The following is a 27666-nucleotide window of genomic DNA, read 5'->3' on the forward strand; positions in this document are numbered from 1 at the left end:
CTGCGTATTTAAGACTGCTACCGTTTACAAGTATATTCCAGAAATGCTGAGGATTTTCCCTATCGTTGACTTCCAAGCCTGTACATTTGTTCATACTTTCATAAAATATATCACAGATCTTTCAAAGTATAACAAAATCTAAAGGCAAAATGCCTTACAAGCATAGGGAGTCAGATAATTGGAAAATAAAACAATACTGAATATAAATTTCAGATTAAACTCATTGCTAGAATTGAATTCTGAAGTTCATGGCAAACATGCATTTAATTTCAAAAGGGCAAATAGTCAACACCCTGACTTTTAATTGTTCTGAAATATCTCCTGTCAGAAAGAAAACTAAGAGTAATATATCATTTACTACAATACGCAGACTTTAGAATAGAAATTCTCAGAGTGGTTTTCATGAAAAACAATATGCAGTTTGAAAAACAGCAGAAGTTCACATTAAAAAGCAGGAAAAAATCCTACAATTTGCTTTTTTGTCATCACAGACATCACTTTAAAAACTTTATACCTTGCTTTACATCTTGCCTGATAGCTTTATCTTAACAAAATATTATAAATTATCTTATCTTGAAGATTAATATTTCACTCTCAAATACAAAGAGCAAGATTTTCAAAGCTTTATATTATGTTTATCTCAAAAAAAATCAAGAGGAAAGACAAATTGTGAAGAAAATCATATACAAAAATAAGAATATATGCATTACTCAAATCAAGGTGCAAATATAAATAGCAGATGAGATTTTTCCCAAATATGCTTATATTAATAGCTATTTGAATACCAACTGTAGTATGAATAGGGTTCCATAAAATCAAATCTAACTGAAGCAACATCTGGCATACTAAAGGTGTGACAAAAGATACCTCTAATTTGCAAAATTAGTTCCTTTAAAAGTGTGAAATATTCATCGCTCATATTTTTAAGCTTATGAGCTCAGAACTTTATGAACACCAGATTTTATTAAACCTCCTTGCTGCATCTAAAGACTATTGCTTACAGAGAAAAATACTGGTGTATTTTCCATTATCTTGAATATAGCAGTAAGTCTGGGAGTAATGACACAAACAATTGCATTTATCTGCCAGCTCCCTGCAAGCTGTGCACCAAATTATAAAAATAAGGAATCAGTTACTTCTTGAATAGCATTCAGGCTGAGTTACTACCTTGTCTCATTTCACATGAGATTTTGAGAGGACCATTCACCAACATCCACCTCTACCTACAACACACACTCATAACAAGATGTTTATAGTCCTACTCTGATCAGCATTTACATTAACTAGAACTAGTACTTCAAATGAATCGGGGAGATTTTTGTGGTGACATTTAATGACATTTTCACCCTACAAAGCATGCAAATGCTTTATTGTTGTTATTGACCGGGTTTTATAGGGATCTGCAGGCTGTGTTTCATTAGTAAAACAACACTAATATACTACACAAATCATTACAGAGAGAGAGAAGTATTTATCATACTTTATAAGGTAGCATGATTTTCATGTGACAACTTATTCATGCATAGCTGGAAAATGCAAATAAACTACTAAATTGGATACTGGTACCATTATGTCTTATGCGCTGGAAACATACTTTATTGCAGTAAATGCTAGTAAAATCGCAATCACTACTTAAATCTTAGTTCTGAAGTAACTCCACAAAGATAGGGCACTAAGACAAGAGACAGCTCTGTGCAGAATTAGAGCTTCAGAGATTATTTTTATCACACTTTTATCAGTGTAATGTGACAAACTACCCTCTAAGGATAAATTGATTGGAAAACATTATTTTCTCAAAATAAAATGAACAGCCAAAACACCCGAGCAATTATCTGCTACAGGCAACGTTTATTATTTTATGACCCTTCCACAGTACATTTTTTGTGCTGCTTAAGAAGGAATTCTTAACTTTAATTGATTTTATAGTCAGTGGCATGTTGATTACTAACATTAGTGTATATAAACATTTCCACAAAATTTGACATTTGAGTTTATATAAAACAATTTAAAACCAACAGGGAATTCTTGACATTTTATTTTTCCTTTTCACCTGAAAGAAGTTTAAAGAATAAATTATATGGCCCACAATACTTTAACTCTTCATTACCAACAGTACATTAGTTAAAGTAGCCCTGTGCAAGACAGACAGTGTGCTCAACTGCAACAGAAGATTGTTGGCTCAGACTTGCAACTATTAAATACAGAGAAACGCTCTCCACCTTGTGCTCTGTCCCCAGATTACACTCCTTTCTCAGAATAATACATCCCCATGGCCCCAGGTGAGCAATGGGATGTATAAAATTTAACCACCTTCTTACAAAGTCTCTTTAATTTTATTTTCAAGTTTTACTAAACCTCAGATTTTCCTGTAAAATTATATACTTTTACTTCCCATAACTTGAGAATAGCCTCAATTTTTCGATCTATATATATTTCTATGTATAGAAATTGATAATTATCACACCTGTTTGAAGATACACATCCATTTCATCCCATACTGGTGATACGAGGCACTAATACAATGAAGAGAAATGTTGATATCTTTGAACTTCTTATATACAATAAAGTATATGAACCCATACTGCTCTGTACAATTCATTTCATAAAAAGGAATATCTATATTATGTGAAAGCTTTTCTTTAAATCAGAGATACAAGAGCAAAATATTCACAACAGCATTTATAAAACTGGAGATTATCCCTATTGAAAGACTACTGAACAGTATTTTTAAGACTTCATGCAATATTTCATAACTATTAAAAAAAATCACTTATTGTAACATGTGCAAAAGACTGAAGTGGAGTTTAGGAGCCTTTCTAAATAATACAGTAAAGTGAATCAGGACCTGGCAAGGACTTCAAAGTAGAACATGTAAAATTATTGGCATAGTCTTTATTTTAGAGAGATCTCTGCAAGACAGTGAAAGACATTTTCATCAGAAGAAAAGTAACTAGGCAGTGATTTAGAAAAAACTTTTGTAATACATATTATTTTATATGCTTATGCAAATACAAAAATACTAAAAAGCTATTGACACCTTCCCAGGTCAGGCCCCACATTCTTGTTCAATTCCATTTTCAAGGACACTCATGACATATTATTTGGCTATAATAATCACTTGAGAGTAGCTTTTTCTAAACAAATGAGCAAATATCTGTCTTAATTAAAACCAAGCACAGTAAAAACTGAAAAACAATCTTGCTATGAGTAAAAACAACACTTATTGCATTGTTCTTCATTAAATACAGAGTGAACAGGAGGATAAATGCAGGCATAGCAGATGTGTTAAAAGAGACAGTTCATTTCTAATAATCTGAGATTTATTAGTAAAATATTATCAGTTAAAATAAGTGTTTATGTACAATATAATTGGAAATTCTAACATTTAAAATTAGTTTAATGTATTTTTCAGGGTTTAGGCATGCATTTTCATCCAAATTGTGATTGTTTGTGACTTTACAATAATATCTTCCAGGTTTGAACACCTTCAATGTCTCTCCTATGTTGTTGTGTTGAAAAATGACAGACAAGAGGGGAACTCCATAGGATCTCAGCAAATCATTTAGTATATGCAAAGATCAATTAAGCAGTCATACATTATAGTCTCCAGTGTCAGATCATAAATATGAATAGCAATCAAAATTAACATTTACTTCTTCCTATGCAGTTGCTATTGCAATAATATGGCATCTGAACAAAGCAGCAGCTTCCGGGTTTAAGCATTCCTACTATACTTACTCGTCTCCGTAATACCAAGACAGTGCGTATTATGACTCAAATGAAAGCAAGTCTTTTTCATTCAAAGATCTTAGTTCCCATGTTTCAGAGGAATTTTTTTTCCCCCTGAACTCAGTTCTTCAGAAACAGGGGAGCATCTTCCCAGCTCTGCCTACAGACATGACTACGTCCAGTCGAAACTGTAAGAAAACCTAAGGCTTTAGGTTTTCCACATCTCCCTGTGTGCATGAATACATAAGGACAACAGAAGACCAGGGAACTGCAGCATGTAGCTAGGCAGTTTTTCAACAAGTTATACACCTTTCTAAAGGGATAAAATAATCCAAACTCCTTGCTGCGTATGTTTAACACTCTTCAGAATATTGATATCAAAGTGTATGTACAATAAAAAAATACCTAATTTTCACAAAATGTCTGTATAAATATACCTCCTTGATGCACTCTTCACAGTGATTTCTACACGTAAATTAAATGTTTGTTTTAAATGTGCAGTTGTCAGAACTTTAGGTTTATCTTCATATTTCTATTAGAAACCTTCCTTTGCAAAAGGAAGTTTCAGAAAAGAATACTTATACAGAGCACCCTGGATTCATATCAATAAAGGTATTAAAATTCTGATGTACGTATTTGAAAATTATTTTTTATTTTCAAATAGGGATTGACAAACTGCACAGTTCTCATTCCAGTCGTCCTTGCTTAGCATCACCTATTGCTCCCCATACATCGAAGACAAACTCATCTGGAAATGCGAAGTCTCCAAGAGTTTCATCCAATGCCACTGCAAATTCATCTGGGTTTTTCTTGTCTCTTCCAGCTTCCACCATTGTTGCAGCTAAAAAGCAACAAAACAAAATAATATAACTATCATGAAAGTCACAGCTAACATACATGGCCAACATAGTTTTTGAATGTCTATTTTCAAACCGAGGTAAGGTCAGCTTAGAGAGATGGAAAGCTTACATACCGAGTTTAGGATTCAATAGGAATTAAGTACTTAAATCCCCCCAGATTAGCTACATTTTGCTCTGATAAACAGGAGAGCTTCCTTGGAGTGCTTGTTGTATATTCTTCTGTTTGTTTGGCAGAGGTTTAATTTTTAATTCAACAAACCTTCATTTTAACCTTATTAAATTATATTCTGTATTCATTACTGAAGGCACATGAAGCGTAGGTCTAAAAAGAAGGTTAAGCACAACTCTTCTGCACTAAGAGCCGTGCCAGTTCATCACCAACTTCAGTGAGCTTGATATGAGCTTGCTGATCTAAACCAGAAGATGAAAAGGCAAACCTGAATGTCTTTCTCCTCTAAACAACAAAGAAAAAATCCAAGTGGAAAACATGTATTACAGTGCCTGAGAATGGGAAGGAAGTTCTGAAGCCACAGACGACCTTCTTCACTGGGACAGTCTGCTGTCTACTGCATGTTGTACTGACATGGCAAAATCTCTGATAAAAAGGAAAAGAAACTTCCCCTGCTCTGAAGTTTTATTAAATGTATTTAATATTATTTTGTTGACCTGAAACTCAGCTCAAGTTTATTGACAGTTATGAACTTCTGGCAAACAGTGTTTGCTGTTATGCAAACTTGTAAAAAGCTGTGAGTAAACTTGAGTCGTATTCCACATTGTGGATGTCAGCAACAGTAATTTTGAAGAAATCTGATGTTTTGGTTTTAACTACGTTCAGACGTGAAGCTTTTAACTACGTTCAGACATGAGGCTTCAAATTGAACTGCAGTGTGCCAAACTACACAAAGCAGTCCAAGGAAAATTTACATAAATCTTCACAAACAAACTGCTGTGATCAAGACAGTTCAAGTGTGACCCAGCTTCCCAGGCACCACTAGTGGTTCTCAAGGACTCTCAAGAGCTGTTTCTCTGCCAGAAGAAACCCTGTCCCTGTTGTGCTGATTCTTTCTGTGTCCTCTCTGAAGTTCCTGGGACACTGACTCAGAGGAGTCTGGATGGGAAACAGGCAATAAACAGGGGACTCTTGTTCCTGACAAGCAGAAGACAAATATTTGTCCTATCAACACCACCCTATATCCCCTGACACTGTGGCATAAGAAGGTACTTGCAGAGGAGCAATCCCAGAGGCAATGAGGTGAAGGATGTAATTTAAACTTTGTGAATTTCAGAATATGAACCAGGATATGAAGTTACTCTATACAGACACTGGGAGATGGTTAGAGGAAGAAGAGTTGTGCAAGGTGACATGAGATCAAGTGTGACATGTGTCTAGGTATAGTTACCCAAGATATTAAAAAGTTGCCATCAATAGAGTGAGATCTAGGCAAGTGTTCCAGCAGAAAGAGTGGGAACAGGGAATCTAGCCAATTTTAAGATAAATTGGTCAAGATATATGAAAGAGCCATATGACACAGACAGCAGCAATAAAACAAGGTAACAGCATTATATTGCAGTCCAACTGCCCTAGTTGAAACCTCAGCATTACACAGTAATAAACTCTGTCATTAACAGAACATGTTATTTCAAACACAATTTTCTTTAAAGATTGAGCTTCCCAAATTATGAAATTGAACCTCAAAAATAGTTTATTAGACATTCACCAAACATGAAAACAAAATCCACTAAATTTAGACAAAGAAAACTTTCAACCCAGCCAAGCAGGAGTAAGAATGTCACCACCGTGTGAAAGCAGCAGCCTCAAATAAAAGTGTTTTCAACTGTATTGAGCAACCGTAATCAACATTACCAAAGTACAAGTATAAAACATAATATACTATATTATATACATAATATAGTACACAAATGTTCTATATTTATTAAAGCACGTTCCCCTTCCCAAATTCACCTGATGTAATGAAATACGCTTCTGTGGAAAGACTGCAGGATCATCATCGCTGGGGCGTACGTTTTTGGTAGCTTGGTGCTGACCTCTCGTGTCAGCAGAGTTGTATTACCGCGCAGCAAACGCTGATACAAGATGCAAAGCCATCCTTTCTGATCTTCACACACAAGTTGTACCACTGATGCACACGAATGCGCAAAGCTGAACCCTGCCTCACTAGTTTCTTACATACAGGAACACTACAGCTGACCAGCCTTCTCTGTCACCCACTGTACACATCCTCATTTCCCCAGGTAGTTAACACAGACACGGGGTGGCATCCCCCCGGCGGCACAGCTGTGCAGAACATGCATGTTTACACAATGACATTTGCAATGTGTAATTCCCAAGGCAAATAAAAACTGCCGATTGCCACGGCATTTAGCAAATACTTGCCAACTTGAAGAAAACTTTACTGGTTCTCAGAGGGTGATAGCTCTGTGCCAGATTGCCTCCACTTCCCCTCCCTTTCCCCCACTGTTTCTTGTAACAGCTGCACAATAAGTGATTACAGGAATTTTATTCCAATACAATATTTTTCCACACTCCAGATAAAATAAATGTGAAAACAATTGGGGCTATTTTTTTAAATCTCACTTCAGGCAATGCTCATACCTGAGAAATATTTACATAAAATGTGAAAAGTTCAGCAAACTTAAAAGTTATTTACATAAAATGTGAAAAGTTCAGCAAACTTAAAAGTGATGAAAGGAATTAGAAGTCTTCTCAACTTTAACCAAGAAGGTCGATATCAGGCTTCCCAGAATATGAACAAAGAAGTATGTTGGCTTTTTAAACCTAGTCCCTTTAAAATAACTTCAAAGGTCTTTCGCAAAGTTCTTATTTTCACTTTTGATAGACACATACAGCACAAGCCAGGAAAGCTACAATATGCCTGCCATTGTTATTATCAACCTTACATAGCGGTTTTGCTACTTGTATCTTATCCTGTAACTTCTAAAAAAACTTCTTCAGAAGTCTTAACAGAAACTTCAATATTTATTTAGCTGTAATGCTATCAGAAGCTTTGCTTTCATCAAAAGGTAACAAATATTATTATTCTGGCCTGACACTTTACAAGAGCTAAAATTCACATTCAGCTCCCTTACAACATGACAGAAAATGAAGCAGGTCATTGCAGTTTCCAGCGTTTAACATTACTTGGTCTTAGTTTCATGTTGAACACTGTCAGACCTGACACTCAGGGAACCATTAGAAATATCCTTTCTTCTTGCTTCTTTATTAAGTACTAATTCTTCTTGAAGTGGAGAAGTTTTCTTGCTTAACCAGACTTGCTACCTTTCCCTTTTTCACAAAACTCCCATTATCATCCCAGAGTAAATGAACACTCATAAACGATATACCCCAGAGTATACACAAAAGGATCTTTTGGGAGAAAAAGTCTGGTGACAGTAACAGAAAAGAATAGATTCAGGGAGAATATCACTTTAGTCAAAAACATCTCTCCAATATGGCTGGGTTGGATTAGTGAGACAACAGAAGAAGCTTGGGTGACAAAAAGTTTAAACCTGCTAGGACTATACGGTAAGTTTGAAAAAGTCAAGACTGGAGAAGTAGATTTGAAATTCTTCTAAACAGAGATGGAGAAAATGCAAAGATATGTAACGTCTGACAATATTATAGGGAAAACCAAAAAGGAAATAGCCATCCAAAAGCATAGAAATAGAACAAAATATCAGTGGATGAAGAGCTAGCCAAAGGATGCTGAAAGAAAAAAGTTGGACAGGAAAGCCTTTTTGCCATCATTTTTCTATGGGTAGCATTCTGGGGTCAGATCCCATAGATCCAGGTTTCCTCCCACCCAGAATCTTTGGGATCAAACACAGTTCATAACAATTAAGCCTCACCAATTTAAAAAAAAAAAAATGCCACCAGTATTTTTCACTACCACTGTTTCCTGAGTCCCCCCTACTAATCAACTGTTCACTTTCCTTTACCAGAGAGCACTGACAGGATTTAAAATAACCTGAACTCTCTCTCAATGGTGCATTTATGTTTTAAAGAAGGCTGAAGTCAAGCATTGATCCTATTTCTAATGTGCCCATAAAATGGCTGAGGAATACATTTCCAGAGCCAAGTGTCCCTTCTGCAGATTAAGTCCAGTTTTCAGTAAAATAGAGGTAAAGAGGTAAACATGCATTCAAAAGGCAGGTATGTAAATCTCAACAGCATTTAGAGCTCTGAAAATAAAAATCTGTGCCAAAAAAAAAAAAGTATATGCCTTTCTATTAAATGATTTCCAAGCATTTTGCTCCAACTTAGGGATTTGTGTGTAGATTTAGTCAGCCATTCTCAAAACTGTCAAGATACTTAATTATGCAAAAATTAAGGGCTTTAGCTCATCTTTAATGTTGTCTGTAATTTTACATTATTTTTTCTTTCCTTTCTTTCTAACTTTTGGCTTAAAACTGGGGCGCTGCTTTAGAATTCAATCACACCATGGAAGTGTCATTTTAATGGAGATGAAAGAGCAATATTAACTGACATCCAAAGCTTCTGACAAACAGAACTGCATGGGAGTGAGCAATGATTGAGATCTTAATCACTTGTCGGCTGTCGCATTGTGATGACTTGCATTTTCAACTAATCTGGCTTGAGTAATGAGTGAAATTTCTAGCTGAGTCGTGATTGGCATTCTCTGAATGAATCCTTTCCTCATATTTCACTTTCATGGGTGACTGATCACATCCAGTATATGAAAAACTGACATATGTTAATTGAACAGATTTGTGACAGGTGATTAGCTCTCCTTTCCTAAAGAGTCCTAGAGCTGTTTAATTGTTTTAAAATGATAAAAACTTTTTTTTGTTATCATTGTTGGTTCTTGACTCCAAGATTTGAACTTTAGGAGATGCTTCAAAGGTGCAAACTAAAGCTACGTGAACCCTGTAGACTTTGATTCCTAACAGTGTCTCTTTGTCTCGCTGCCTTTTTGGGAGGAAGAAAAGGAAGAGGTGAAAGGCAAAACAACCACCCAGTTGGGAAGAAGAGAGTGTCTTTGAGGACAAAGATCTCTTCCTTCTTTGCATGTTCTTTTAAGGCATTCTTTGAAATTTTCCAAACTACATGCCGAAAGATGAAGGACATTAGATCTTTTTTTGGGGAAAAAAAAAAATAATCAAGATATTCATGGCAAAAACTCTACCAGGAGCTTGGCAATCAACTCAGCCATATGTGCTGAAAGCTGAACTCATTCTACTGTACAAGAGCCATCCCGTTATGGTAATGAAAGCCAAAAACACAGGGAACACTAATTCCCACAGGAACTTGCCTCCTTGTCCCAGAGCAGAGAACAGCACACCTCAACATCCCAAGAAACAGTGTTCTAGCCTAGGATCTCAGGGTTCTGGGCTATGGACACCAAACCCAGAACACCTATAGCCGCTTATTCCTGTAGGGCCAGGAGCCTGGGGACCTTGGAGGTAACTTACAAGGACAGGAGCCTCCAGAAGCCCAGATTGAACTGGGACTGCAACAGCTGCAGGACAAAAACAGCTCCCAGAGGGACAGCTGGCACGAGACTCGGAGCTTTGAAGCCTGAGCTCGAGACTGACCGAGCGGCAGAGGCTGCAGGAGAGCAACAGGACCTGGGATCCTCCCTAACCTGAAGAGAGGGTCAGCACCACACAAAGCTCCCAGGAACATATTACATGGCAGGAACATCACACATTATTGTTGCTGAGAACAGAAGTTGTGAGAATTTTTAGTTTTCTGGAAATGGGAAAGTTTAGATTTTACCTAAAAAACAAAATTCACAAGTTTTTGGCAGCTCCACGCTCTCTTCTACGCCAGGAAGCCCATCTCTACCTTAGGCTGGGGGACTAATAATACTTTATGCACAATTTTTCCTGTGAGAAAACTAGTAGAAGTTCCAATCAGATGCTTGCTGGTAGGAGCAGCCAACAAAGGACTTTTGGCTATTCAGATAATCTCCTATTGTTCTCATTCTTCTGTGGTAACCTCCTGCTTTGCCCTCAGCTTCATGCCAGAGCTATTTTCTCTTCTGCTTTGCCTCCTCCACTTCTCTCGCATAAAAGCTTTCTTTTCAAGATTGCTTTCCATTTAGCTTATTATTCCTAATTCTTGGCTTATTTTTTTAAATATTACCATAACAATAAATACCTTCCTCTTTGTCTCAGTATTAGCAGTTACACAAGATCATATGAGGACTACACCCAGCCACAGCTGGCTACAGCAGCACTTCTTACTTAGCTACACTGCAGCTTCTTCCCATGCAAACAGAAGTTCCTATTTAGTTGTCAGGTTAACAGAGAGATGCAACAGCTGTAAGGACAAGTTTGGTGCAATTTTAAGGAACTTATGACACTGGGGTTGAATAGTTTCTTTCGTTATAAAATGATGACTGTGATAGCTAGTAAATGTTCTGGAAAATTTCCCATGTTCTTCAGAATACAGGCTTTAGACAATTTGATAAATTTGTGCAATTACTCTGTCAATTGCCTTACTAAATAGTTGCCCTTTCACCGATGAAGAACTCAGATTCAAACTTTAGTGATCAACTTTGATGTGTCTACACCAAGGTTCAAAAGAGTAAAAAAGCAAATAGACCTGCTTATCCTTAGCAATCCTTAAATGTGGTACACACAACACATATTTTCTTCCACTAGAAAATATATGCTAGAAAGAATACAGTGATGTCAGTTAATGGCAAACATGTAAATGATTCATGCAACAGTGTATAGATAATGTGCAGGAAGAATAGAGGATTAATTAATTACATCATAAGGCTTGCAGTGAGACATTCTTTCTTTTATGAGACACACACATTTGCAGAGATACAGGCAAGTTTCTGAGACTGCATGCTGGACAAATTTTGCCTTGCTTACATCCAGAGACTATACTCAATACATTTTACACTACAGAAAATGAGAACTTATTTAATATTGTAGGAATGTATCTATTAAAAACTCACCTAATTCAATATCTCTTATCCCCATGTATGTTTCAAGAAGCTCATCCACTTTTTTAATTGCTTTTTCTTCAATTTCAGTTGGCTTTGTTGGAATAAAGGGAGAAAAAGAGCCAAAGTATGATTATACCCATGCAGATTTCAAAATGAACAGCAATTTGCCACTAATTATCCTTACTCCTACCTAGCCACCTAGACTTACAAAACCTACAAGTAAAACACACTATTCCACTCTCTTTCCCTCTGCTCACAAACCTGAGCCTTCCTCCTAACATCAAGCCACATAGCTGTCACATTCAAACTAAACAGGGAGCTTACATCTGACAATACAGACCTTCACCAAATCCTCATCAGCTTTAGAGGAACCCAGAATAAGTAACATTTCTTCTTCCAGACACTAATCCTGGTTTTACACATATTCATGTCAATGTACGTTATTAGCCTCTCCTAACAACCCTTACACCAGCCCAGTACACTTTGCAGTGTCAGAAATAGAACCAACTCGTCAACTGTTTCCCCCCCGCCTTTTGTTTTAACTCCTTCCATCTTTTCAACACTCCTTGGTCTAACCTACCTTAAGTTTATCCATGTAATCCATGACATCTAAATATAGGCTCTCTGTTTCTAGATTCCTCAGCCCCATCCTATCCCTGCTAGTCTTCAACTTTATATAAGCATTTCTCCCTGCAGAAGGCAGTCTTCTTAAGTCCTGCAAGCTTTGTAACATCCAGATTTTTCCTTCCTACTTTACCGTATCAACCTTGGGGAAGAATAAATCAGGTGCTAGATGATTAAATTATTGAAGGGCCCCAAGATAACCATACCATTTCCTCCACAGTAGCAGGGCCTTTGGTTCTCAGCCGAAGTGTTTCTCTTCCTCTGGAGATTTTAGCCTCTGGAAGAGCTCCACCTTTGGACCTCGGTTCCAGCTTTTCTAAAGACAAAACAAACAATAACAACAAAAAGAAAAGGATATCAAAACACAACTAAGTTATACAGTATGTCAGAATATGATGTATCTGCTTTGGCTTTTACATTACCTTCACTTTTTGTTGTAATCAAGATCTAGACATATGTAAAAAGTTTACTTTTAAACTAACTGTATTCTAAGCATAGCTTTGCGGACAATTTCTTGTCTTCAAACTTAGATATCTGCTTGACTGCACTGAAGCTAGGCCTTCCATTAACCAATGTATCTATGCAGGCCTATTGCACTCAACTTCCTATGTGCACTTTGTATAACTTTATTTCCCTATTCTAGAGAAAAGTAGAAGTATTTATTACTTAATATTAGATAATGGCCAAAGTCATCAGTCAAATGCGGATTTGTCCTGGTCTTTACATGCTGACTATGTAGCAGGTTTAGCATTGCAACTTTTCCACCTTTCACTGATGCAATGGTGCAAACACCACTGCTAAACAGGTCATGATAAGCCACACTGAGCTAACAATTTGACCACCTGCAGTCACATAGGTGAAATGTCTGTAAGTAGATGTCCAGGAGTTTTTCTACTGGTTTCACCAAGGTCATGATTCACCTGAAAAATCTCTGACAAGAATATCTGGTTTTACCCAAAGCTTTCTTTACCTGAATTCAGCTTTCCTTCTTTAATCTTGGGCAAGGGCACCCCAGTTACTAAATGGAGCATGGAATCATTTAAGATTTGGCTTTCTTGTTCTAGGACTTAATTTTACATTCAAGAGTGGCAAGGCTTTAATTTACTTACTGATGTGGGAGTTAAATAGTTAATTTGGAAAGTGCTAGAAGAGAGGAGATAACGTTGCAGTACTGTTTTTAACTGTGCTGTGCTCTCTACCAGATTATTCCTCCTCCTAACAGCAGGCCTTTCTAATTAAGCTCTCCTTGCGGGCAAGGCTTTAACATGCTAAATTCATTTTGTCCAGGTAGATTTCGACTCATCATTCTTGCATAAATAGTCAAAAATCCAGATTATTCTGCTGAACAAGTCTTGAAAAGTAAATTTTATTTTTATTTTATTTTTACAAATAGATATGGCACAGTGTATTACATATATACTTAGGACCAACGCTTACCCTGAATCTTTTTATTGCTTCAAGGACAGTTTAAAACATCCTTAAAATTGTCACTATTTCTGCTAGACTTGTTTCAAACAGTCATTCCTGATACAACATACATCTTTTTCTAGTTCTGTCACCATTAGCACCTTAAAACTCACGATTTGACACAGCCTCTATTTGCAATACTTCAGACCAGAGCTTGCTGACCATCACAGAAACTATTTTTCATATTCACATGATTTAAATCTAGAGTTTGAGTTATGCTGCCTTTATTTTGTTTCTATTAATTTTTCATCAGTTTGAAGAGGGCTAGCTTGTGACTGGTAAGGACCGATCTTATTCGGACAAGTCTTTAATTCTGTGTTACGAGTCTTGCCTAGTGTAGCTGAGGCAGCCTGTGTGCACATGCTAGAAAGATATCCAACCAGTAAATTATATTTGTTTCACATTCTGCTAAGGGAAGGAAAAATAAAAGTAATTTCACACAGAGACTTATCTCTTATTTCTATACCCTCACAAACTTCTGTTGAAACTAATAGGAATTCAGCACCTACTTGTCCAGCAGTATCTGGATCTTGTTTGTCATCTCCTCTGGGGCTATTCTCAGCATGCTGCAGCTTAAACACTATCTCAAATAAATTTGTGCCTAAAGCCTAACTGCACCTAAGCAGGGTATTCTAACCCATAGGGCACTGCAACTTGTAAATTAATTTCTGTAGGGTAAAAAATAACATGCATCTTCCAAAAATCTATCTATCTAAATAGCTCCTATTGCCTCTTAATTCAATGTCAGATAAAAGATATTGTCATGGAATTAGCAGGTTTCCTTCTCTACATCACAGGCAGTCTAACACACCCATATTAAAAAGGTATTCCTATATAACCAACTGCAAGACTACACATATGTAATACTACTTTAGCATAATGTATAACATACACATTTACTTAACGGGAGTATCAACTTACATCCAAACACATTAGAGGTTAACTCATAACCCTCAATCTTCACAGAAACACCAAAAGCAAACCTTCAAATTTCTCTCATTTTCAATTTCTGCTGCTATTCTGACACCAAGTGTCAAGACTGGTGTATGACAACAGTTGTAAACTATTAACAGATAAAAAAAGATTTGAAAAACAGACATTTCAAATTTTTGCTGCTGTGGTGAAGACGGCGATTTTTAACTTGCTGTTAGTGCAGGCATGCACAAGGACTCATACACACTTAGCATTTAGCAGTTTTTTGAAGCTTTTATTACAGAAGAACGCTACATGGTTTGTGAAGGGATATAAAAAATTGAGAGGATGAAAATTAAAACTCAGTCTCTTTCTTTTTTTAGTTTACCACATTGGTAAAATTAAGACACAGAAGGATTAGCAGTAGGTATGCACTCCTCCTGTACAAGTATCACTTTCTCATAACATGTAGGTGGTAGGTAGAAACAGGGCTTTGCCATACGGCTTTCTTCCAACTCCAAGTATACCTGCTGTATGATTAGAGATCCACAAGAAAGCGGGGGAAAGCAGGCAGGCACACAGCAAAGGAGGTGCTCTAGGGAATCCCAGACAGTGTTTTCTGCAGCATCCTCCTGCATTAGAGAGTGCAATCCCCAGTAGAAAAATCTGAACAGGGATTATCAATACAGGAAGAGAGAAGAGGAGGTTCCAGGATCAGCGCATTAGTGAAGTGAGCTGTGCTTTAAAACTGTGTGTATGAGATAATTCCTGTACTTATTCTGCATCATCATGCGGTCGTGAAGGAATCAAGCAACTGAGACGCAGGTTGAAGCAGCCCACACGAAGATTACTGCTGGAGAAAGCAAGATGGAAGAAAATCCATTCACAAATTTCCCACTTCAAAGAAAAAAAAGGGGGAAAACCACAACTTTTTTGTATCAGTTATGTTACCTTGGGTGGACATGTATCTGCAATCTGAAAACAAATTTACAACACAATGCAATGTGGGGATTTCGATATCCAGTGAAAAATGTGGACAATCAGGTCACTCACCAAATGCTTTCATAGGCTCTATCAACTCCAGCTTAAACACCTGACCTTTCTCCAGGTCTTTTAGCATTCTGGCAACTTCATAATGCCGACAATCTGACACATTTTTTCCATTTATAGTCTCTATGTGATCACCCACACAGACCATTTTGGTTTTGTCCATAAGGCTACCTTCTTTGATTCGCTATTGTTTAAACAAAACAAAACAGAATTAGAAACATTTCTTTAAAAGGTAAAGAGGTGAAACCGCAGCATGTCAAGAATGTCAGTTAACATCAATAGCATTGAGCTTATTATACCAGCAGTGTGTTTTGTCTGTAAGATTTTCATAAAACACGTTTTGGAAAACATTATTTTTCAAAGTATTTTACGGAGCATAGAATATAAAATCAAGGGGGGGGGGGAGAATGTAATCATGCTTTAGAAATTAAGGTTTCTGAATAAGCTAAATTTTTGTGCTATAAAATTGAACCCAAACATGTCAGTAATGTGAATGTTTAATTGACTTTTGTGTTTTTATTTTTATTTAATAGCTTGACAAGCACAGGAACAGAACTTCTCTTTTTTCAAGTATGGTCCAGGGACATGAAAAAATGTGTGTGATATACTAAAAAATTACATACTATAAAGGGCTGATCTTAATAAGACCCTTCGATAGTAATAAAACTTCCACAATTTTCCTTATCAAGCTATAAAGATACATATTAAAGTGTTTCCTCTGAAAGAAAAATAAAGAATAATAAATTCTTCTAAATGCCATCTCATGGAATAAAAATGGTCTAAAGGTCATAAAGTGTAACAGAAACTAGTATTGATAGTTTTTGTGAACTAGAATTTAAATAGTGAGAAAAAACCCAATCTCTAAAAGTTCTCTATGATTTATCAAATCAATTAAAGGATACTGACAATTTCACAGTGATTCTGTTTATTGTTGTTATATGCTGTCATATTTGTTTATCATGTGCCTAAGTCCCATAAGCCATGATCCTATGGCTATTTAATCGAAAAGCTATGAAATAGTAGAGTATCTTATATTTTGTGGAGATGTGAATTTCATTCTAGTATCTTCCTGAATAACGTACTTTTCAATAAAGACTGATGTTGTTCAGGCTAACTTTGAGTGGGATAACAGTGAGACAAGGGAGATAAACATATTACCACCTACTACTGTAACACCTAGCCTAGCTGCATATCTCACAAACCTGCTTCTAGTTTATGTGCGCACATCTGAGCCCACATACGTGCCTCCATCTGAGAGAGTCAGTGGGAAGTGTGATAGTGCTCGGTGTCCTATAACACGCTGCAACAATTTTTAGCTTCAGGCTGAGTTTAACTCTTTCTAGCACTTTTTTCTTTAACCTAGATTAAAAGCAAAAAGAAGCCTCATGGTGAAGAGAGGTGTATTGTACACACACCAGAAACCAGGTCCCAAATGCATTTCTGTTATCAGCTGCAGAATTCAAAAGTGTGCCCACCGAACTCCAATTAATGTTTAATCTACATGTTGAATTCATTCTCATTTAGTTTTTCTTCTTCACTTGGATCCTAACACCAAAACTGTTTAAGCAATATTTACTGGCTATGTTATTTGTGCCATATCAAACTTTTTTTTTTTAATATGACAGTTTTTATCATCACTCCCAAGTCAACTGACCAGTGACAGTTAAGCTACATTGTCACACTAATTAAGATGCAATTGATATGCCTGTATTTCAAGTGCTCTACATTTCATTTAGAAGGCAGGATCTATATTTCTTATGCAATGCCTGAAATTAATTGCACCTCGTTTTATAATGTCACCTTATACACCAGTCCGTCATGTTTAAAGTTCTACTATTAGTCTTTGAATGGCTAATTTGATTCCATAATACACCTTCCCATCTAGCCACACACCCAGAAAACAAATTCGTGAAAGTAGAATGACACCAAGTTTTACAACATTAGATTTCACAGGAAAAGAACCTGCAGTTCAGAGTGTCAGGTTTAAAAACTGGCCAGATTCTATATCAAACCTAGAAACTGCCCTGGTTTTCAAAATGCAATAAAATTACTACAGGCTATAACAGCTTTCAACAACACACACAGGTAAATTATTGTTGATTAATAACGGAACATAGTAACAATTTTTCAAGGAAAGTAAATACACAAATAAAAATAAGTCTACTCAACTTTGAAGTAGAGACAGTCTCTGCTTAGTCATTTACCTAGACAACCAGTATATAAAAGTATAAAAAAGATGTATGTTTGTTACTTTTGTGTATGCATTTTCTGTGCTGTTTTTAAAAATCCGTTAGCTAAATATGCAACAGCAACAAAGTAAGCTCCTAGAAACTCCTTTAAACTGATGCATTCCCATGAAGACTGCACCATTTTCATTATACTGCTTATTAGACCAGTACAAGGACAATGATGTATTTGTTCAAACAAGTTTTATACAATTCACTGGAATTTACAGCTTGTGTTGCTAACGTGATGAGGGTTTTCCAGTATGCTCCAATTATGCATCGGTCTATGTGTTGGCTGTTCTCTCCCTCCATATTACGAACCAAGCACAGCAAGAATAACACTCTACAGTACTGCACACGTGAACTTTAATCACTGAAGCACGGCTTTCAGTGCCTTCTTTTAAAATGCCACATAAGCAGCAGCGTGACTGAATGCTACAGGCTGCATGGATGCTACCACTAGAAATTCAGAGTTCTGTGTCTATAAATATAAAAATGAGGCCATGAGTTTGCCAAACTGCTTACTGAAACCTCCACTGCATCTCGACTTTCTCAAGTCTAGCTAAGGAATGAGTAGAGAATACAGCCTCTCCATACAAGAAGCTCTGTTTACACTAGCAATGAGAACAGCAATTGAGACAGCAGTAATCGAAGATAATTGCCAATGCCTCACTAATAATGGATAATTGGAGCAGGTTAGAGCAAAGCATCTAAAAAAGGCAGAAAATGTGATTAAGGTTCCTAATACCTAGTCCATCAAGAAGGGTAGCACCATTTCCTCAGCCACTACTTGTCTGAAAACATACTATCTGGAGGTCACATAGAAGAGGACGAGGAAAGTAATTATGATTAATATATTGTACACGTTACCACTCATAGTTGCTACTCAAGTTAATTCTGGGAAATTATGTCAATCCATATCCTTAGCACCTTTTAATTCATCCTACCTACCTAAGGCAACAATATTGGAAAGCTGAAAAAGCACTGTACTCTCACTTATTCTTATACAGCACAAAGGCTTCTGCCCTGTGAATAGTCATAAAGACTGAAAGAACTTGATCTCATTATCACATGAGTGACAGACGTTCTATAAGTACCTAATCAATGACATCAGAAAATCACTTTTAAAAAAAAAAAAAAGAGGGGGCAGATGCAAGCAGTATCTAACACCTACCACCTTAGGGTAGGTCAGAAAATACAATGCTCACATTGTAAATCTGATACACGTTACAGAGGCAATGAACAAATGAACTAATTTTGAATGTCATGCAGTACAGAAATAGCTGAACTAATTTTGAATTATGCTAAAGAAAAGCAACTGTATTTTTTACTTTTAATATATGATAATGAAAGATTTTATAGTTCTAAAGATCATTAAAACAATAATTAAACTGTTATAGTAACAGAAGCTTCTACAGAACAAAGTATTTACTGGTAATTAAATTTACCTTTATAAATGCACAGCCAGTTCCATTGTCTGTAATGGTAAGCCCAAGCGTAACATCAGTTTTAAGAACTTCCACTTCTTTTCGTTGCCCTTTTATGTGGGCAAATATGAAATCTTCAAGGCCAATTTGTGCACCTAAGAGCTTGTCCATATCAGCTTTATGAGTGTTCAAAGTGCAAAACATGATCTGTGCAGGAGGAAAGCAAACACGTTATTTTTAAGTTCAATGGTATTTTAGGTTTGGTGAGCTTGATAGGAATCAAAAAGGAGAGCATAGTTCTGGCCTCTCTGATAGATCCATAGCTGAAATTACAATTACTCTCCTTCTCCAGCTGCCCCAGGAGATGTGATAGTCTCCATCCACGCACATGACAGGAAGCATCAATAGCTCAAGCGCTGCGGATAAGAGCTCGCAGGGAGCAAAGGAGAGAGAGGTATCTGTGTGAGCAGCCTCTGACAGCCTGTCCCAGCACACCAACTCTGACACAGGCATCTTGAGCTAGGGCAGAACACCTTGTTCCAGAGGCTAGAGTGAGCAAACCGAAGAGCCACCACCAACTTTTGCTTCATTGTTCACCCACCCCAAACTCCAGAGAATTCAAACCTCACTAGGGGCTGCTTCAAAATGTAACTGCTTCAAAGCAGTTTTGCGGGGAAAAAATGGAGCTCATCAAAACAAAAATATCAGGAGAGAACATGAAATGTCTTGTATAGCTCCACATGTTCCACCATTAGTTCAGAGCACGTTCTCTCCAACAAGCTTGCTTAGTTTCCTACTGTTCCTCCAGCATAAGTGGAGGTCATCCCTGTTCCAACTTATTAAAAGCACAACTTAAGAAAACAGGCAATTTTTTTCTTCCTAAATCAGCCTGAGAGATTTCCCTTCAGCACTGGCTGTCAGGCACTCCTTTTTCTCCCTGAACTTATACTAGTGGTTCTTTAACAGGGAGGTTTATTGTCCTGGGCATAGGCAGGATGAGACTAACCCAGCTGTACTGCTCGGGGCAGAGACAGTGCTTCTCCCCTCCATGGTGCTGCATGGAAGAATTTGGCCAGTCCAGGCAGGCTTTGGGCTTTCTGCTCTTTGAGTACAGGCCGTACCGAACAGCGTAGCCAAAAAAGAATAAAACAAACCCAATGCTCCCCGTGACAGCTAGAGTAACTACACCTGCCCTGCTCCCTTCCAAGCTGTAGCCAGAGAGGAGAGAGGCCCCACACAGCACATGCCGGAGAGCACAGGGCAGCAGCCAAAATAGAGAAACTCTATGCTCCAAGGGAAACTTGGAGAATCCCTAAAACCTACTTCACTGAAGCAAAGAGTGCCCCTAAAGACCATCTTTCACATGCAACTGGAAGCATGGGAAGAGAAAGAGACTTGCCACCCCATTTGTCTCTCCAGCACAGGCGGCAAAGCCACAGCTGCAAACCACCAGACAAAGGTTCTGCTGCCACCAGGACGCACATGGGCTCTGGTAGGACAAGAGATAAAAGCAGATACTGTTCTACCTCCTGCCCATATCTGCTGGACGTTATTTTCCTTCAGAGCACACCCTGGAGCCCCTTGCAGCCCACTGCCCACACCAGCTCCAAATTATGAAGTGGAAAAAGCAGTGCTAACACATGAAAAGAAGTATGTGCTGGGAAGCCAGCCTAGCATTTGAGAAAAGCAGCAGCAGGACGTCGCTCAGTGTCCTTCATCTTTGCTGCCGCTCTGGTAGCAGTCCCTGGGGAGCAGCGGGCCTGCCAATCCCCTGGGCTTCACTGGAAAAGTGGGGTCTCCTCCTGCCTTCCCAGCTTCCCTCACTATGCTTGTACCAGTTATGGGGTTTTCCGCACCAGAACACTTCAAATGCCTTTTCTTTCCTTCTGGCATCACTGGATGACAGCAGAAAAACTGAAATGAAAGTCACCAACATATTCAATTCTATTCCAGACCAAATAAGGGGTGAATACTGTTCCTAATGTATTTCACAAAGAACATTTAAGTTTCTGAAACTTTCTAGAACTCAGATTCTATAACTATGGGGGTTTGGTTTTAAAAACTGGAAGTTTAGTAGTGAGATGGTGTCTCTTGATGAGGGGTGTCTTGTTTAGTTGTTGTTTTTTTTAATTAAAAAAACAGCCCTACTTCAAAGCCTAATTACTTATCTCATATAATCCATCAAACATCCACTGCAATCTAACACCTTACTTTAGCAGCAAGAGTTGTAACAGCACACCCTTAACAGACATTAGTTTTATTCCCTCATATAATGCAAAGTTTTTCAGTTAACCAATACTCAAGCAGTAATATCACCTAGAGAAATTCAGCTGGTTTTAAACAGAAAATTAAATTTTCTTTTATAAACAATCATCAGATCTAATCACCAGCATTTTTTTTATCCAAAAAGGTTCAATTCAGACTATATAAAGTTCACATACACATTTTCATTTCTCTCAAGCTACCTAACAACTGGGCCAGTTTACAACTGCAACTCAGTTCCTTTTCTTACAATGAACAAGAACTATGTCTTTACATTTTAGACATTAGCATCCTTCATCTGACCTTGTCAAACAGACAATCATCTAGTAACTACTGTCACACCTTTGAATAGATAAAATTGGCAACAGAGCAGAAATGTGATATTTAGAAACTCGATCCAGAGTTTCTCTTTTTAGACCTTCATCTGGACAGCATTCCTACTACAGCCTATAAGTCTGCAGAATTTTCTGTGAGTCAGTTCTGTGCTAACCACAAGGCTGAGAGCATCAGCCAGTCAAAAATAAAACTTAAATCATTCTTTATCCTCTTTAGTGAGCAACTGTTTTTTCTCAGAACAGATATATGGAAAGAGTAATGTACTAAAGATGTACCTACTCAGGATAATACACAGTTACACCATCTATCAGTTACAGCTCAGCTTTATTTGTACATGATTGAGATCCGTCAATTAAAAAATGATATTTTAATATCATGATAGATTTTAGATAAGTTTAATACAGATATCTAATAACAGCTTATATACTTAAATAATTAAACAACAGCCACTATAGTACACCTTCCATTTACTCAAAGTTCGGTATACTTTTAATAGTAGTTTTCTTAGGCAGAAATGAAGCAAGAAAAAATTCAATGTGCAATTTTCATTGTTAAGTCTTTTCTCTCTCTTCTTACCCTCAACCTTCATATGCATTTGATCTTTAACTCAGCATACCAGTGCTGTGGCATTTCATGCCAACTTTAGCAAGATATTATAAATCATAACTGTTACACCAGTCACGAAGTATCTAGGATACCTCCTTCACCGAGACAGTTATCTTGTGTGGCACACAGAACAAGGAAATTCCATTCGGCTGGCAGGGACTGGGGGCTTAGGCACAACCTTATAAAATAGATTTGTCAGATAAGATTACCAACAGATTATTCCCTGCATAAGTGTTTTCAAGAGGAAGAGACTACATTAGCCAATAAAAACAGGGTTACACTGTGTGTTATATAAAGAAACTGTATTAGCTAAGAAAGAGAGGGTTACACTATGTGTTATATAAAGTATACACGCAGGACCATATTGCATATCCTATATATTAATTACATTCTCACCTTCCATATTAAGCCTATACCTTGAGAAGGACTCAAAAATAAGCTGACTGATAGACAACATGCTCAGAAGCTATTAAAAGTGCTTTTAAAAATCAGTAGATCTTAGATAACTTTACAAAGGAGACCATAATCACTTTCTCTGTTTAAGAGGTGAGGAAATGGGAATTCCACTTCGGAGCAAGATGTAACACCCACTGACATATTTCTCTACATAATACGTAGATGTCATTATATCAAGAAATCACCAAGACATTTTCTAGGTACCTTACTCACTTTATCCCTCATGAGGGAAATATAGGAGCCTTGACTAGCTGCAGCAACAGGAAGAGTAACCAAGTCCTCCAAGTTCTAGTGTGCTATTGGTTCTCTATCAGGTGTGCAACTTTGCCTCCCCAAATACAAAGTACTATAAGCATTTGGTGTTTTATTGTTCTTTTTCTAAATCCACAGCATACAAGAATTACAGTGTAAGTTCTTCCATACAGCTTAAAAGTATCTGAAAAACAGATCATTAACATGGCAAGCATCACACGTAATACGGGTATGAAATTCAAGCACTGCTTGGGGGAACAGCAAGCAAACAATTGTTGCCATGGGGTTGGAAGGAGGTGGCTTGTAGGGAGTGTTAAGTTTGTTCACTTAAAGTCTTCAATCGGTAGGCAAGACTGTGAACAATTTATTCAACAGATAAGCATACACTCTAAAATTTCAAACATTTTGGTGATGAGGATTTCACAAGCTGACCCTTTTCTCGAACCTCCTAAAATACAATTCAGATTTTCTTGTTATAAGGTCCCTTTTATTCAGAAACCTAAGTTTCAGCAGTGGCTTATTTTTTAGTTTTCTTTCATAAAAGTTTAAATTGAACAGGTTTAAATCAAATGCTTCTATGAAAGTTTAGTGTGGCAGAGCCTCACAGTATATTTAACTGTTTAGCATGAGAAGGCCAAGGCCCATGGAACAGCAGCCCAGACACAAGTTCAGCAGCTGAACTCTTGGTACTGGAAGAGACAGAGGGAGCTGCATTTCTGCCCTTGGTGCTACTGGGAAGGTCTCCCTTCTCCTGTACTCCCCTTAGAAAGCAAAATTCTTTCCACTGTGAAAGAAACCCCCAACCTCCACGGGCTCTTGACAGACACACCCACTGAGCATTCAACTTGCCTCACCAGCCCCACCATATTTCACCTTCCAAAGCAAACAAAATAATCAAAAGTGCAAATTATGAGTACACAAACCCAAAGTCCATATAGCTTCTGCGGTTTACAACTCCCTTCTCATCCGATCAAGAAATAGCCCTGCTACAGTTAGACTTTAATATCCACATTCCCAGTGCCCGATTAGCTGCTTTGAATACTTTAAAGCCCTACCACGTGCTCTCCCAGAAGCAGACTACCACCAAATGCTTTAACAGGCCCACATTGTCAGTGCTCATTTATTTATTATGCAGGCTCCACTTAGCACTTTCACTCTTACAGGGAATATTCCCTGCTACATTTCCCGATAGTCGCAGTGTAGCAGCAATCCTAAATGGCCAAGACCATACACATTTTTTCCAACTACTTTTCCTACTTCATCCGCTATAGAAAAAATTGGGGAGACATTTGTATTACTTATGTAAGTAGAAACACACATGTAACTGTGGATGGGTTGTGTTGTTAGTTGAGAATTGCATCTATTTATATTATGTTTAGCTCTGTGCTTTCTTGTTGAAACCCTTTTGAAGAAATCAAGTTAAAAATCGAGAACAATGTGATCTACCTCAAACGGCACTCATGTTAATGATACAGACAATCCAGTGCTAGAAGCCATCTTCACTCTCCTCCTCCATGTGGAAAGAACATTCACATTGGACCGGGAAAAGAAGAAATGGTGGTCGTGGTAAAAGTCAGAGACAAGGGCAGAAATGCAAGCTGAATGTCAGGTTCAAAGGGGACAACTGAGATATACATTCACCTAGGAAGATGGATGAAGAATAAAATACCTAGGCAAGAAAAGATGAGTACAGGAAAAGCCTCGGAAAGCTGCTGTTATGGCTCACTCCTTCACAGATGCCTAGCAAACATCATAGGGGTGAAGGAGTGCCCTCTTTGAAGCTATACCTGTCTTGTTCTGTCCCCATCCTATCCTACTCATGATCCAGGTCTGCACAGAAGTTTTTATCAGTGTCTGTCCAACAAATACTGTGTTTTATACAAGCTTTGCTCTGTCACTGTTGGCAGTCAATCACAGATCCTGGAAAGGATTCTCCAGCAGAAGCTAAACGCAGCTGGTCCTGCAAGATGCGATACAAAGAGGAATGAGGTGCTGTAACCATGTGGAGTCAAAAGGAGAAGTGACAGATTACAAGTATAGCCCATCCTGAACCATACTAAAACACTTAAGTAGAAACTTATCCAAGAATCCATACACTTGCCTACATGGCAATAAATTCACATATCATACTAAATGTATTCACTTCTGCAACACTTATCAAAACGCTCTCTACACTGAGCTCTTGCCTTCACCCCTCCCACACTATTTTCCACGTCAGTCACTACAGGGCAGAGATCTCTGCGATAGTACCTGTTTCCAAAGGCATTCAGGTATCACACTGCCCACAGGCTTCAGCATAGCTAGGTCACAGACACTTTGCTAGACAGGTAACACCTACAAACGGCATTTGAGTACCTCAGTGTCTCTCAGTTTGATGAGGTGTAGCTTCTGGCATTATTCTTTACACCAGACTGCCTGTCCAAAAGCAGCTTTAATTAATAGATAATACCATTTGAAATGTCTAGTCTTTCCTTACTTCCAGCAAGCTCAGCAGTTGCTAATAAATTCACATTTCATAGCCCCCCCCCCCTTGCTATTTACTGATCTATCCTATTTTATCTTGTCCATCCAAAATTTTCTTGCAAAACTCTCTGGTCCCGATTCTTCAATCTGCTGTGTCACCTTTACCCCAGGAAGTATTTTTGATCACTATCTTAATTTTGTACAACTTAGTTTCTTAAAGCCCACTGAATTTCTTGAGTAAAAGATTTTAAGTTCAGTGCCTCCAGCAATATTTCTCCATCTATTTTTACCAATAAACCACATTTTTAAAAAACAAATTTAAAAAACCCAAACAAGAATGGGACAGTGGAGAGAAAAAGAGAAGAAACTTCTCTAGTTTAGCACAAGGCTGGCAATAGATGCCCGTGAAACATATGGTGCTTCCTCTAAAACCTTTGGGGTGTCAGATTTACACATCTAGCAGGAGAAATGGGAACACAGCATTCATACAAAATTTTATTTCCTGGTGAACACTGTTCTCTGTCAACTCAGTGGAGCCAAAAGATCAGTAACAAGAGTTCAGCAGTGAATGGAAGAAAACTAAAATAGAAGATCATCCAGCAATTATGAGAACTGGAGAGTAAAAGGTATAACAGGAAGAGAGGGAACAGAACAAAAGGGGGAACAGCAGCTCAGTATGGAAGGAAAACAGAGAAACAGAAAGTCAGAAAGCAGCTGTGAAGGTCTGGGACATAGGTGCATTGGCTGGCAACAGTACTGGTACTTCATTACTTAATGCAACAAGTGACCAGTTAAACTATATTCACTGCTTCTGCCACTTTTTTTTTTTTTTTTAAACACACAATTTACTGTGTCAAATGCTGCTAGGTCAGGCCACAGCAAACTCTCAGAACAAAGTCTGTAGCAGTAGTAGTCTTTACTACTTTAAAAGAGCCACCTACAAAGAAGAACACAAGTGAAGCTATACAGCCACATAACGAAATGGTAGCACTTTGCTTCAATTTGCCACTCAGAGGTTAAGGTTCACAGAACCACGTAGGAAGAACTTGATATGGCCACCACCTTTTAACTAAGAGAAAACAATGCATTTACAAACACAAAGGAATCATTATCCAAACAAATGTTTGAAACTTGGCTCAGAAAAAAAGATCAAAGAGGCAGCAGGGTTAAAAAAAAATCCTGTTGCAGATTTAAATAAACTCACTTAAACAGTGGGCCTTTTAAAAAAGTAATTACCTGGAAAAGCAGAAAACTTTCCAAACGTCACATTCAGTTGGAATTTTAAAATGTAGTCAGATTTAAAGCATTTATACCCCCCATTACCTTCACTCTGGGTATTTACCCTCAGGGATCCATGGGGTTTTTTTTTTTTGAAACTGGAACGAATCACGACAGTCAGTACAGTCTGCACTGGAAAGAATTATTCCACTCAAGCGCAATGCAAATGGTCCGACCCAGTGCTTAAGAGTTAGGTTAAACTGCAGGATGGCAACAGGTTAACCAACACACTGGGAGAAGTTCTGGTTAAAAGGGCCGCTGTTTTTCCGTGCGAAGGTTAGATGCAGTTACGCCTATATCCTTTCCCGTCTGGTAATGCTCATCTGGAAACAGCAAAAGGAATTCCTCCCCACGAAGTGGAAAACACCCACGTCCCCAAAAACTTGCGAGCAAAAAGCCCGCCGGCAGCTGCAGCGCAGAACCGCCCCCAGTTCCCCCCGGCGCCCTGCGCGGCCGCTCTACGGGCCGTAGCGGCCCGGTGCCAGCGCCCGGCGCCAGGGCCCGGGCAGCGCCCGCCCGCCGGCTCGGCCGGCCCTACCTCGGAGGGGTCGATGCGGAAAGCCTCGGCGATCTTCGCGTAGAGCTCGCGGGCGCTGCCAAAGCCTTCCACGCGGCCCGTGGGGCTGCCGTGCGCCAGCTGCGTGTGGAACTGCAGCCGCGACGCGCTCGCGGCCGGGGCCGGGGCCGCGGGGGCCGGGGCCGCCGCCTCGCTCTCCACCAGCTTGAAGGTCTCCTTGGACTTGTCCTTCTTCTTGCTCCTCAGCCCCAGCGGCAT

At 38.3% G+C, this 27666-nt stretch overlaps 1 protein-coding gene across 1 annotated transcript; it reads right to left on the reverse strand.

The window, feature by feature from the left end:
- Positions 1-4415: 4415 nt before the first annotated feature.
- On the reverse strand, positions 4416-27666 carry GIPC2 (GIPC PDZ domain containing family member 2; the record flags this gene model as incomplete). Its single annotated transcript, XM_082002974.1, has 6 exons — positions 4416-4570; positions 11543-11624; positions 12364-12473; positions 15590-15770; positions 19260-19445; positions 27430-27666. The coding sequence occupies 6 exons, from the start codon at positions 27664-27666 to the stop codon at positions 4416-4418; spliced, it is 951 nt and encodes a 316-aa protein (XP_081859100.1).

Source organism: Phaethon aethereus (assembly GCF_964289735.1).
Source record: "Phaethon aethereus genome assembly, chromosome: 8".
Classification (NCBI taxonomy): domain Eukaryota; kingdom Metazoa; phylum Chordata; class Aves; order Phaethontiformes; family Phaethontidae; genus Phaethon; species Phaethon aethereus.